General features: G+C 37.4%; 1 protein-coding gene across 2 annotated transcripts in view; it reads left to right on the plus strand.

Annotated features, from left to right (window-relative positions):
- Nucleotides 1-14939, plus strand: part of usp48 (ubiquitin specific peptidase 48) — a 130935-nt gene that overhangs the window by 109001 nt on the left and 6995 nt on the right. For both annotated transcript variants that reach the window (XM_043675526.2, XM_087980644.1), the window contains 6 exons: nucleotides 1176-1286; nucleotides 3965-4098; nucleotides 5371-5477; nucleotides 7796-7900; nucleotides 9729-9893; nucleotides 12796-12921. In XM_043675526.2, the coding sequence (XP_043531461.1) occupies nucleotides 1176-1286; nucleotides 3965-4098; nucleotides 5371-5477; nucleotides 7796-7900; nucleotides 9729-9893; nucleotides 12796-12921 (748 nt within the window). The remainder of the gene's footprint in view (nucleotides 1-1175; nucleotides 1287-3964; nucleotides 4099-5370; nucleotides 5478-7795; nucleotides 7901-9728; nucleotides 9894-12795; nucleotides 12922-14939) is intronic.

Raw genomic sequence — 14939 nt, forward strand, 5'->3', positions numbered from 1 at the left:
AAGATGGAATACTATTTGATCAACTCAACATGTAAATGATAAAATGCCCCCAGAATATTGCCTCAATTGCAGAATTTAGAGTCACAAAGAGAGAATACAGGTATCACTCCATATTGGTTGCTGATGCATATTGGGCTTTATTCGAGGATAGCATATTTGTACACTTTCTGTTATCATAATTTGATTGTTACTTCAATTGTCAAGCTAATTTTGAAAACATTTTGTTTTACTTTTTAAGTATTTAGTATGGTAGTTGTTGTTGTTGCAGACTTATAATTATCATTTGTATTATTATTATTATTATTATTATTATTATTATTATAAAACTGCAGTAAGTTTTTTTTATGGTCGTTCGCTTTCACATACAAGTCTTCTTCCTTAAGTACCTATTTGTAACTTGGTACTGGGAAAGTTTTCTGTTTTATGTGCTCAAATCCTCACTGCATCAGTAAGGTCATTTCATTGCTCCTTCCAAAAGAAGCAGCAATGTTAAAATTCCAGAATAGGCCCTATGTGCATCGCACAACCATTGAGTAACTGGCAAGGCACCAAAACAATTGCAAAATTGTTTTTGTATCTGTTTGAATGATGGACATTTCACTAGTATGTGGAAGTTATGCTACATTCCAAAAAAAAGACTTTATGGGAAACTTTGAGTATGTTTGCATGCATAATTAAGTACTAATAAACAAATAAGTTTATAGCCAAACTTGGTTGTCCACTGTGGTACTTAAAATTAATTGTCAACCAAATCCTATCACAGAATATTTTTCCAGTCCTTTCACTGTTTGATGGAATATGCACCAGAGGTACATTACTGTTGGTGAGAAATGAGCAGAAGGGCTTCAGCTTTCCAGTGTTGAGTTGTAACAAAGTTATGATTCAGTTGGAAGGTGTTTGACCCAGCAGCAGACCTGGCATCCTTAGTGGAAGAACAGAGCATATAAATACATAACGAGGTTTTAAACCAGGCTGTGCAATACCTAACACAGGAAAATCACTTCAAGTTGCTAACTGAATGTAGATTTTTAGAATAATATCTGCCATTTAGTAATGTTTTAATTCAGAGGGCAAATAGGCTCACTCTAAGAGCAAGAGAATCGACTTTGATGTTGAATATGTTGCATCCCTGTAAATCCCTCCTCTGTGCATTCATTTGATTCTGTTTTCTGAAGGAAGCCAACGAAATGCAGTCCTGTATCATCTGTGGGTAACAATGCACTTCTCTGTCCACACGGAGGTCTCATGTTTACAGCAGAGTCAATGACCAAAGAGGATTCAAAACAGTGAGTCTTATTCCATCCTTCTTCTTAATGCTTGCCTACAAAGGCTTAAGTATTTATAATCCCTTTTTAGGCAACTATTTCAGTTCTGATGACGGATAATCGTTTCATTTCCTTCGGTAACATGTTTCATTGAAATTAGGGTTACGAGCCATGTTCTGTAGTGATTCAATCCCCAGAAGTAAAGAAAGATGCTGCTGCTATCAGGTGGAAGAGGATTTGAAGGGAAGTGGGGTACAAAACAAGCTATGCTTTGATTTTATTCAGCCTCCTTCAGCCCTATCGGAGAAACTGTATTCAGTCGTTACTGCCTCTGGCAGAACCTACTCTCCTATGAGGGATCCAGTGCAGATTGACAGAATCATGGTGGGATTTACACGATTAACTTAAAGTCCAGTTGCATGAACCTGGCTTGTATTTCCTTTTAACTTTAGGGGATTGATGAGTTCTTTGAGTCTTTCAAAATGTTAAAAAAAGTTGATATGGTTTAACAGAGAAATTATACATATTGTTGCCTGAGATAAGAGCAAGAATATTTAAACCCTTAAACAGGATTTGGAGGAACCACAATATAAATGACTTTTCTAGGAGCTAGAAATTATTTTTTATGGTCTGGAGATCAATATCAAGGGGACGTAAAATTAGTTCTCAATGATTCAGGAGTAAAATCATGAAGCAATTTTTTTTCACATATGATAATAGAAATCTGGAAAACCTTCCCATCCTTTGGCTTTCTTCAAGGCAGTGCCTTGTCCAATTAGAGTTGACTTGTCCTTTTCTTCTGCTGTATAGATTGTTGTAATTGTTTGAAATTTGGAATTCTTGAGCTTGTCCAGATGAGCATAAGATGAAAGATTTGGCAACTTGCTTCTCTCTTCAGTAATGTTCAAGTTCTGGACTGCCAAGAGACAATTCAATTATAAGCCAGTCTTTTTTAAAAGTGGTGTGTTATGTTTTCACAGCTAACAACATTGTCTGCAGCATGCCAGAAACTTCAACTAGATCTAGCTACTGGGGCCAGTCTGCTTTCCCAACCTGCTTTGCTGTTGTAGGTTATGGCTGTTCATTCTCCTTAATGCCATATTCCTGTGTTATCCCCATATCCCAGGTGTCATTACTAATTAATTAGAAATCTATCAATCAAACTTGTTCAATAATTGAGCTCCGCAGCCCTCTGAGGTAAAGAATTTCAAAGATTCATCACGCTGGTGAAGATGTTACTCCTCATTGCAGTTCTAAATGGCTTGCATTTTATTCTGAGACTGTGTTCCCTAGTTCAAGACACCAGGAAAAACATCCTTGCTGTATCTACTCAACTTTCTAAAAAAAAATTGTATACTTCTATGAGATCACCTCTCATTTTCCTAAACATTAGACAATACAGGCTCAGGCTCCTCAGTCTCTCCTCATTGGAAAATTCCAAATCCCAGGAATTATTCTAGTGAATTGATGGAGGTCTCTCTCTGTGATAGCTTCTGAATTTAACCGTGTTGATATAGAGTGCTTGCAATTCATTGGATCAAATAGAAGATATTTTAATGGGATAAAATCTTATTAGTACAGGGATATAAACAATTTATTTTGGGATTTTGGACCATAATCTTCAGCAGCTTCATGATTTCTTCAGTGGAAATGCCTCATTTTTAAAATTCTCATTCTTGTTTTCAAGCCCCTGATACTTCCCATCCTGTAACCTCCTGTCAAACCTCTTAAGAGGCCTGCATTTAATTCTGGGTTCTCTTGTATTTCCCAATTTTAATCAGTTCACAGTGATCTTGCTTTCAGCTGCCAAAGCTAAAGCTCTGGAATTCCCTCCAAAGACCTCGCTGTCTTGTTTCTTATCTTTCTTCCTGAAAGATGCTACTTAAGATCCACCCCACTTGCCGGAATATCTACTTTTCAACAAGGCATTTGACAATCTTCAAGGCAATATATAGATGCAAGTTGTCAGACCTACCTGTATGTGATGTTGAATGACAGATGTTGCTTCCTATAGCTGACTTTCCTCCGACCTTATCTAATTAGTCGACATGTACAAAAATATATCTGAGTCTATCATTGTTCTCCTTCAAAGATGGCCTAACCTGTGCTTTAGTCATTGTTTTAAAGGTTAGCTGCTTTTCATACTGAGTAACCAAAATGTTGGTACGTACTCCTGTGACTGGAAGCCTGTCACAAATTAAGGTTAAAATAATATGGGACTTCGATCCTCATTGCATATTGTTTAGGAGATGGTGAACTTGGCAACTTTTACCATGCACTGATGGCAGTTTTTATTTGCTTGGGGCTGCTAAACGCCTTTAAAAATGGTGGCAAACATGCTGCCTGCAACAAGAAATTAATTACTTTTGATGGAGATATCTATGGCTACTCTTTAAAGTTTTGTAATAATAGTGACTGAGATGGATTGAAAGATTAAGACTGGAGAAAACTGATCAAATAAATCTGTTTAGTTTAAATTACTGCAGCCCAGTCAAACCTATCAGACTAAGGATAAGTGTGCATCTTCGTGTAAATAACTGTTTTATTTCGTGTTTGGCTCAGGGTCTCTAATATTTGTGCTGTTTTTTGAAGTGATCTCCTCTAGTATTGACCCTCTTAGCTTTTGTGTTTGTGGTTTTGTTTAAATAAACATTCGACATTCTTTCAGGATTCAATAACCTGTATCTTCCTTTGCACAGTGTAGCTCTTTTATGGCCAAGTGAATGGGAAATCATCCACAAATTATTTGTCGTTGATAATACGATTAAAGTTATTCGATTGATGAGCACTGGAGAAAATGGCACTGTACAACTGGAATATACCACCAGTCCTGGTAAGCATGGTTCCAGTGTGAGTGTTGACAGACTGGATTTGTTTGATTTGTTACAGTTCTGCCGTTAATGTCAATTACTTTATCCTCGAAAGCATTGCTGCTTTCTCTAGTCTCTACTTTGTAAAGAATTTTCAGATACTGGTTGCAAAAATCTATTAATTTGATCATTCCCATCACAATTGAAATCTTTGCAATTGCATGCTTTTTACTCTTATGTTTAAAACCTGTGGTGCAAGTGAAGTTCTGCTTGTATCCCAATTGGGTATCTGTGAAATTGGTGATATGCTGTGTATTCTTGTATATGGTCACAAGTCACGTTCAGCTGTGCTGATTGTAGAGTGATGTTTGGCCAGATCCCTAATCAACCTGATATGTAACCCCATTCAGCCAAACCCAATCTATTACCTATATGAAAGTTGAAACTAACTGATAGTTTGCAAGGTCAAAGCATAATGTAGCCAAGCTTACTTCTCCACGTCCCACATTCATTACATTGGGGCACAGAAGGGTGAGATTCTTTGTTAATTTAACAAAGCAGCAATTGAATGTACTATGAATTTCTGCCATTAGTAACAAGTTACTGAACCATATGCTTTAAATTGATTTTGTTGCTTGCACTCGATTACAAGATTTTTACAACGATACCAAGTGTAGTTGAGTAGTGCTCGACAAACAATAAGGAATGTGAAAGTAATCAAGAACTAAGTCAGCACAGACTTTGTAATGGACTGTGCAGAGATTTGGGTGCTGAAGGACTACAGATGCCACGATATGGCAGCCAAGAAGCGTGCACACATTTTATTAAGGTGTGTTCCCTTATCATTCTGGGCGAGGGAAAAAGATTTTTGTTCTCAGCTAACACCCGAAACATGCAGAAGGTTATTTGCATATGCAAATAATGGTCCTAAGACTTGTTTGAGGCTCCCGTTTAATAATGGATGTGCCTTGACACAGCTGGTGATAACATCATGTCCACCTTGTTCGCTACAAGTGGGGTGACAAGTTGAAATGTATTTAAGTGAATGTGGCACTGGAAAAATCAAGAATGCTCTACATTTGAAGAAAGCTAGCCCTGAATCTCCACGAGGCTGCGTTTTGCGCTGTTTGCTGAAATTGCAAAACCATGAGAAAAGATGCCAACCAATGGTCGGTGTGGACAAATGGTCAGAGTACCAACTGGGATAGGGCTGTTAAAGCAATCTTTATATGATTGACACACCAACTGAATTTTTATAAAACAAAAGGTTGCAAAGTTTAATTTTTAATGTCTAGATCTTTGTGGAGAGTGTCGGGAAGGTTTACTTTGTCAACAGCAGCGAGATTTAAGAGAGTACACACAGGCCACTATCTATATCCGAAAAGTAGTGGAGAGTATCAAGGTAAGACTTCTTGTTTTATAAATGCTATTCCTGTATAAATTTTATTTTAAAATGCAGCATTTAATATAAAGTATGATGTACTCTTGTATAATATCTTGTTAAATCATCGCATTTTTTGTGTGATCATTTATCATGTATTGCTGCCATGCTGGTTTAGATGTGGCTAGCAAGAAGGTTTAAAAATTGGATGAAGGGCCATGTAATCTTCCCAAAAAAAGTAGACAGTCTGAGTTTTAGGAGGATTTTAGAATTCAGCAAACAAAAAAGTCAAAGCTCAGGATATCAGAATTAGAGTTAACTAGCCAGCGGGATAAAAACAGACTGCAGAAAACTTTATGGCTTTTTTAAAAAAAAAATGTTAGCAAAGGTAAATTTAAGCCTCTTTGAGGCAGCGACAGGAAAAAAAATAAGTAGATGGCACAGATGTTACATATTTTGTGCTAGCCTTTGCACAAGGAAACACAAATAACATACTGAAATATGGCTGGGAAACCAAACGTCTAGTGAATGTGAGGTAAATAAAGAATTTAGCATTAAGGAATAAATAATACTGAAGAAATTAGTGGAACTTAGAGCTCAACTTTCAAAGCATGGTGACTCTGAACTTCATAAGAAAATAACATTTTCCCAATGGCAGATGTTACGTTAACTGGAGCATAGTTACCATTGTTTTTGTCACTTTGTGACTGTGGGTGTTAGTTACATTGACTGACAGTTTTCCAATCCTCCTGGATCTTTCCAGAATCTAAAGATCTTTATATCATTAATTTTTCCCTTTGCATTTCCCCAGAGCATCCACTATCTCTGTGATTATTTCCATTAATATCTCAGAATGCCCCGTCAGTTCAGGGGCACTTGTCAGCCTCCAGTCCCATTCATTTCCCTGGTACCTTTTTCTCTAATGATAGTTACAGTATTCATTTATCTCCCAACTTTTGGAACGTTATTAATGTCTTTTACTGTAGAGACTGATTGAAAGTATTTATTCAACTGCTCTCCCAGTTTTTGATTCCTCATTATTATTTACTCAGCCTCACTCTCTCAGGGGCTTATGTTCACTTTGGTCTGTCTCTTCTTTTTCATATGTTTAAAGAAACTGTTAGTCTGTTTTTGAATTATTTGCTAATTTACCTTTTTTTGTTAATCTTTTGTTTTAAAAATACTTTCTCATTCCTCTGACAGTCCTTTAATCTTTGCTATATTGTATGTTTCTTTTCCTTCAAGTTGATACCAGCCTTAAGTTGTTAACTATGATCAGTTTATCCTTTTGCTAGTATCCTTCTTTCTCAGTACTATATATCTTTGCATAAACAATTATCGTTGTTCCTCAATCATCTTTTCTTTCCTTTCCTTTTAGTCCATGCCAGCCAACTCTACTCTCATTCCTTTATAATTACCCTTACTCAAATATAACATTGTTTCTGACAAGTTTCTTGCTCCCAAACTGAATGCTTAATTCAACCATGGTATGGTCACTGTTTCCAAGGAGATCTTTTATTCAGAAATTATTTATTAAATTTGTCTGATTACACTTGCTAGATCAAAAATAGCCTGATCTCTGGTTGGACTCTCAACATATATTCTAGGAACTTGTTCCAAATACACTGCATGAATTCTTTCTCGTGGCTACCATTGCCAATTTGAATTTCTCAGTCTGTTTGAAGATTAAAGTCAAGTATGATTAATGTTAACTGTGTGTTTTGCATGCCCTCATAATCACCTGATTTATTCTCTGTCTTATGGTATAATTAATGCTAGGGGCCTGTATAAAGTGCTCCTCAATATCATCTTGCCCCTATTATTTCTTAAAGCCACCCATTTGGATTCTACGTCTTCCTGTCCCAAGATTACACGTCCACCTCCTCCTTCTCTAACCAAGCCACCCAGCTCCTTTTCTTTCCTGTCTGTCTTTTCAGAAAGTCAAATTCTCCTGAATATTTAGGGTTAATTTAGCTATCCCTGTTTGCCCATGTCTCAGGGAGCAATTCTGAAGTTGTTATCTTGGGGTTCTGCTAATCAGTGTAACTCCTCACTGCTTAGTCTTTCAGCAGAATCTCCTAAACTTATCTGAGGATAACATTTCCTGTACAGATTAAAGATGTAGTTTTTAAAAAGTTTTTAATAACTTGGACTCCTTTCATGATATACTTGGAATTGTGGTTGTAAAATGGAGTTAATAGAATGAAAGACTGTAAATTAGTTTACATTGTAATATGTATTCAGTGTAAAATAATGTTACTTGGCGGAAGTATAGCTGTGTTTGCCTTGATACAAGCTGATTATTCTGTATATTACACGATCAATCCTTTATTTCTCAGGTGATGAAAGAAGGTGCACCAGAGCTAAATTTAAGTGGTTCAGAGGCAGAGGAGGAGAGAGAGGAATGCAAAGTAGAAGGAGAGAAGGATCCTGACTTTAACCAGGTAGTATGTTGTTTCCTTTTATTTAAAAGATACCTTGCAAATGAGAGGTCAGAAGGAGTCTTGTAACAGTGTAATTTATTTTTGAATTAACAGTATTATGGTAAAGCGTTTAGCTGGAACATTGGAGGGACAGTTTGAGATTGCCTTGACTGCCTTGCATAACCTTTGCTGCAACTGAAGCCAACTTACTTTTCATTGATATCTAGTTATGTTGTGTTACATGACTGAGGTCAGATTATTTTGGTTGCACTGTTCATTTATGTCACTTTTTCAGATATTAGAATTTGTCTCTTATGCCACTGGCAATTTGCATGTGGTCTTCAAGCACCTTCCAATTTTTCTGAATAGACTGGTGCACTCCTAATAAGAGTTCGGTTAGCATTGTTGCACAATTTGTCCAAACTACTATGTTTACCTCCATCTCATGACTGGCTGTGGGAGTCAGTGCCTCTTTGCGACCATACACAAAAGTAAAAACATGTCAAGGTCGGTGTACCTTTTCATCCTCTAAGATAGCGTCTTAAGTTCTAGCTCAGTATGGAGGTATTCTTTCAGCACAGATTGTGTTGGCGCACAGAAAACAACTGTTTCTGACCGTCAAAGGCATTCAATGATTCAATCATCCCCGTTAGCCCTCAAGTGCAGTGAGAATGAAGTTGCTCCCAACAATACCACTAACCTGCACAGGATTCAGAAAATTCACAAACTGAATTTTATTTTTAGTTATATTTAGTGAATTCCCTGTTTACAGTACTGAACCTTTCTGTATGGTGACAGCTATGTATTCTGCTTTGCCGCCCCCTAAAAACACAATGACAATAAAAAAGAAGTATGTGTAACTCCAAATTTTTCAGATCATGAAATAATTGATCCAATAAACTGCTTACTTTGATAGATATGAATATCTGAAAAAGTGACGTAAATGAACAGTGCAACCAAAATAATCTGACCTCAGTCATGTAACACAACATAACTAGATATCAATGAAAAGTAAGTTGGCTTCAGTTGCAGCAAAGGTTATGCAAGGCAGTCAAGGCAATCTCAAACTGTCCCTCCAATGTTCCAGCTAAACGCTTTACCATAATACTGTTAATTCAAAAATAAATTTCAAGTTGACAACTGAACATGGTGTTACAGCCACTCACAGCAGCCCCTTCAGAGTAACCTGATTCTAGATGGCATTGGGCAAGGCCCACTCACCACACCGATTGTGATTCAGTATTAAGTGTTGATTAGCCATACAGTCATATAAGCAAGCTCTTTATGTTCCTGTGATGTGCTGAACAATTCAGCTCCATGATACTCTCTAGACCTGCAGTCTATTCTCATCTCTGCATAAGTTTGCAGAGTTGACTCTTGCTGATGATGTTGTTGTAGCCCCTGCTTCCTCCGACATGTTAAGGAGTGGAAAATAGGATGTTGCACAAAGAACATCTGTTCTCAACAGATCAACATTTTAAAAAAATTCAAATGTTGGAAATCTGATTCAAAAACAGAAAATGTCAGCTGATCAGTCAGCACTTGTGAACATCAATGAAGTTTCAGATATAATTTTTAATACTTTGAAAGAATTACAAGTAAACAATTTTTCTAAAGGAAATAACAAATGAGGTGTAGGCAAAACTTTGTATGTATTCTAAATGTAAGGCAGCTAATCCACGAGCATCTTGTTTCATATTTATAATGAATTAAATAATGATGTAATTTGTAGTCTATAAACTTAAAATGTCCTCCATGTTCCATGCTAATTCAATGCAGTAGTTAATAGATCAAGTTTCTCCACTTTGTGGTCAAAAGCAAAAGTAGATGTCAAACCTTCTGCTTTCAGAGTAATGGAGCGAAACGACGGAAGCTGACACACCCTTGTATTGGTGGTGGTAACAGCAGCACATACTATAAACAGGGAATTCGACGTAGCACACGGCACAGAGTTCGTGGAGAAAAGGAGCTCATCGTGTCAGCAAATCAGACTCTCAAAGAGTTGAAAATTCAGGTAAGCTATTGTTTTAGGCAAATTACACCTTCATTTCAATTACGTTTTCTGTTTATGCAACTATCAGATCTGTTACTGATATTTGTTTTGTGGAGTAAGTGTAGAACTATTGAAATTAACTATTGTAAATGAAAATACAGCTGGGGGAAAAAGCCATTCAGGTATGTTTGAAAAAAAGTCAATTAATGATATTCATATCTATCAAAGTAAGCAGTTTATTGGATCAATTATTTCATGATCTGAAAAATTTGGAGTTACACATACTTCTTTTTTATTGTCATTGTGTTTTTAGGGGGCGGCAAAGCAGAATACATAGCTGTCACCATACAGAAAGGTTCAGTACTGTAAACAGGGAATTCACTAAATATAACTAAAAATAAAATTCAGTTTGTGAATTTTCTGAATCCTGTGCAGGTTAGTGGTATTGTTGGGAGCAACTTCATTCTCACTGCACTTGAGGGCTAACGGGGATGATTGAATCATTGAATGCCTTTGACGGTCAGAAACAGTTGTTTTCTGTGCGCCAACACAATCTGTGCTGAAAGAATACCTCCATACTGAGCTAGAACTTAAGACGCTATCTTAGAGGATGAAAAGGTACACCGACCTTGACATGTTTTTACTTTTGTGTATGGTCTGATAAACTGATGGATGCACCAGTAGTATGTGCTTTCTGGTAAAATAATTGCTGCTGATGTCCCAATTCCTGAAGCAAAGGTGTCACGTAAAGTATGATAATGTTAGGAATTAAATTTTGGAGGCATAATCGTAAACTCTCGAAGTTATGCACAGAAAACCCGTTATGTCTGTGTGGCTGAAAGAAGGGGAAAATGAGATTGAGCGCCGCCCCACCCCCAATTTCAAATCCCATGTTTCAGCACCTAGCCTGCAGGTCACAGCACGTCAGGTTCAAACCCAGGTTCCTTTTAAACAAGTTGAGGGTGTTTTCCTCCACTATCAAACCAGTAGCAAAATCCAGATACTCATTGCCTTCTGGGTAAAACATCTTTACCTCATGTCCTTTCTAATGTTTTTACAATCAACTTAAATTTGTGCCTTGTAGTAACTGACATCTCATCGAGGGGAAACAGATCTTATCGGTGTCCCCTATCTAGGCCCCTCAAAATTGTGTACACCTCACTTACAGCCCCTTCCGTTCTAATGTGTAGACTTCGCCCATGACCACTTCACTTCATTTGAGAAGGACAAGGGCAGCAAATACATGGGAACACCACCACCACCTTTAAATTCCCCTCCAAGCCACTCGCCATCCTGACTTGGAAATATATCACCATTCCTTCATTGTTGCTGGGTCAAAATGCTGGAACTTTCTCCCTAAGTGCTAGCATTGTGGGTCCACCTTCTCAAAGGGCAACTAGGGCAGGCAATAAATGCTGGCCTGGCCAATGATGCATATCTCCCACTAAGTGAATTTTTAAAAATTCCAAATTTAATTAATAGCTGCCATTTCAGGACTTGGAAATATTCTGTAACTCCCTTTTGTATTCTCTCTAGAGTAATTGTGTCCTTCCTTTAATGTGATAACAGAACTGTCCAGCTGTGGTCTAATCAGTGTCCAATATATTTCTAGCATTACATTCCTGCTTTTGTATTCAACACTTAACCCAATAAAGGAAAGCATTGTATTTGTCTCTTCACCTTCTCTATCTGTCATCACCTTTTTGAGGACGGTGCTCATATACTCTAAGGTACTCATATACTCTACACTTCCTTGCCCCTTCTCAATACTCTCCCATTTATAGTGAGATGCTTTCCTTTCACAAAAGCGTCTGTCTAACATTACCCATTGTTCCTATCATTGAACCAGTTTTGGATTCAACATGTCAAATGCTCCTATATTCCAAAGGTCTTTACTGACCGGTCTGTCCTGTGGAACTTGTCAGATTCCTTTCTAAAATCTGTGTAGACAATATCCATTCCACTTGGCTCTCTAATCCTCATTGTTATTTCCTCAAAAAAGCCAATAAAGTTAGTAAGACACAACCTTCAATAAAACCATATTCTCTATTCCTGATTAATCTATGCCTTTTTAACATCATAGTTTATCATCATAGAATCCCTACAATGTGGAAACATGCCATTTGGCCCAACAAGTCAACACTGATCCTCTGAAGAGCATCCCGCCCAGACCCATTCCCCTACATTTCCCCTAACTAATGCACCTAATGAGACTTCATAATTTATTCTAATAATACGATTTTGGAGAAGATCAGGTTGTAAGCTGGTAGATTTGTTCTCAGACGTTTCGTCACCATGCTAGGTCACATCAGTGAGCCTCCGATGAAGCATTGGTATTCTGTCTAGCTTGCTATTTATGTGTTTTGGTCTATTATGGGTGACATCACTTGCGGTTCTGTTTCTGAGAGTTTGGTAAATGGGGTCAAAATCAATATGCATGTTAACGAAGTTCACTGTCCGCTGCAGTGGCCGGTATATTGGGTCCAGGTCGATGTACCTGGACCCAATATACCGGCCACTGCAGGGGACAGCTGGAACTGACAACCGGAAGCGGCAGGTACAAATCACTATAAATGCCGGAGGAAACATCACAGAAGCGCTTCACAGGAGGCTCCCAAGCACTGAGGATGTCACCTAGACAGGGGACGAAACGTCTGCAACACAAATTCCCAGCTCGGCGAACAGAACCACAACAATGAGCACCCGAGCTACAAATCTTCTCCCAAACTTTGAATTTGCCTTCATATTGGTTAATTTCTGTGTCTTCCCTGATTTGGTGTCACTGAGTAAATAATCAAGCAATTTGTACATTTATTTACACAAGGGGAAATATTGGGTCCTATCCTTACAATGACGGTGATCAGATTGTTTACATCACAAATTCCTTATTTCAAATTGTTCTTTACTTTCACCTCTTCTACAGATCATGCATGCCTTTTCTGTTGCACCATTTGATCAAAATTTGTCACTGGAAGGACGGATGCTAACTGATGATACTGCAACACTGGGAAATCTGGGAATTATCCCAGAATCAGTCATTCTGTTAAAGGTATTTTTAATTCAATAATTGGCTATTTTGGTACTATGGGTATTAACTGCTTTTTGTTGTCAAAATTATGATTTAGTGGCAATGTATTAATAAATATGGAATCAAATTTTATTTTCCTTACTGATTAGTAGTGGTTTCACCTCAAACTGAATTTCAGTGATTTATTTCTCAATGTGTGTTAAATTTATATTCAATTACATTTTGGTAGCATTCTGGTCTTCAAGTCATCCACCTGTGTCCAGGTTTTGTTTCAAAACACCCTTCATCACTCAGGATTTAATACCGCAAGTAACCAGATGATTTAAAAAAATATAAATTATTAAAGGCAGTATGTTGGCAGCATTTTGCACTATCTTTGACCCTGAAAACTTTCTTTAGATTAAAACCACAAACAAGGCTGCAAAAATTGAATGTTGTGGAATCATAGAATTTGCTGCCAATAGAGGGTTATTAAGGCCATAATTCTAGCCCTGTCACTATCTACAGCAACCCAATTGCCCTGACTTCCCCATACCATTTGTATTTATCCATCTCTAATCTTCTAATTTCATTTTTGAATTATTATAATCCCTGTCTCAATTGCTACTTGTAGTAAATGTGTGCCTTACGAAATGATTCTTCAAACTTCCCTCTTTAATTTGACTTGACTCTTGTACTGACTTACCAACCAGCAGAAGCAGTATATGGAGTTCATTGCCACAGAAGGCTGTGGAGGCTAGGTCCTTGAGTATATTCAAGATTGAAATAGATAGATAGGTTCTTGAAGATCAAGGGTTACAAGGAGAAAATGGGAGAATAGGGTTGAGAAACTTTTCAGCCATGACTGACTGAATTTCGGAGCAGACTCAATGGGATGAATGGCCTAATTTCTGCTCCTTTGTCTTATGGTCTATAGCAATTAATGATAATTAAACTTTGATGTGAAATATTTCATTGGTGTCCACCTTCACCTATGTTTTGTCTTTCATAATCATTTCACTCATAATTGCATAATTCTAGTGACTCTATACTTTTTCCATAGTTCATAGAATATTCATACAGTGTCAAACCTAGCAAAGTGCCAAATATAGACTTAGTCTTATTTATATAGATATAAGATATAGCCATAAAACAAATCTCTCTACACTATCAAACCTTTCCTCAGCAGTGTTAAGGAAAGGGAATACATGATGAACGGTAGGACACTTAAGACATCAGGACAGATAGATAAATTAGTTAAGGGGACATATGGGTTACCTGCCTTTATTACTGGAAGAACAGAGTTTAAGAGTAGGGAGGTTTGTGCTGGAACTGTATAAAACATTGATTCAGTCACAGTCAGAGTATTGTGTGTCATTCTGGATTCCACATTTTGAGGATATGATAGGACTGGAGAGGATGCAGAGGAGAGTCACCAGAATGTCTGTGCTTGAGAGTTTCAGTTGAGAGAGAGATTAGACAGACTGGAGTTGTTTTCTGTGGAGGAGAGGAGACTGAATGGGGACACGATTGAGATGTACAAAAAAAAATTATCCCTTTGGTGGAGGGATCAATGACCATGGGGCAAAGATTTACAGAAGAAGGCAGGAAATTTAGAAAGGTGGTGAGAAATTTTGTTTTCTACCCAGAGGGTGGTGAGAATCTGGAACTTTGCTTGTAAAAGTAGTAGAGGCAGAAAATCTCAACATTTCAGAAATATTTAGATGTGCACTTTTGATGCCAAGGCATACAGTACTATGTTCCAAGTGCTGCAAAATAGGACTTGAATAGTTCAATCATTGAGTGCTCATTGGTGAAAAACAATGGGCCTTTTTCTATGATGATAGATCTCTATGACCCTATGACATCCAAGTGTTGAATTATTTGATTTTTTTTAATGTACAATTCACATTTTTTGTAATACATCATCTGCCCATTCTGTTAATCTGCATGTTCCTTTTCTTGCTAACATACAATTAGCCATAGTTTTAATTTAGTATGTTGGGGTTCTGTTCGCCGAGCTGGGAATTTGTGTTGCAGACATTTCGTCCCCTGTCTAG

This window comes from Chiloscyllium plagiosum, unplaced genomic scaffold (assembly GCF_037043375.1).
Source record: "Chiloscyllium plagiosum isolate Xiang-an unplaced genomic scaffold, Cpla_swu_hap1 HiC_scaffold_37, whole genome shotgun sequence".
NCBI lineage: Eukaryota > Metazoa > Chordata > Chondrichthyes > Orectolobiformes > Hemiscylliidae > Chiloscyllium > Chiloscyllium plagiosum.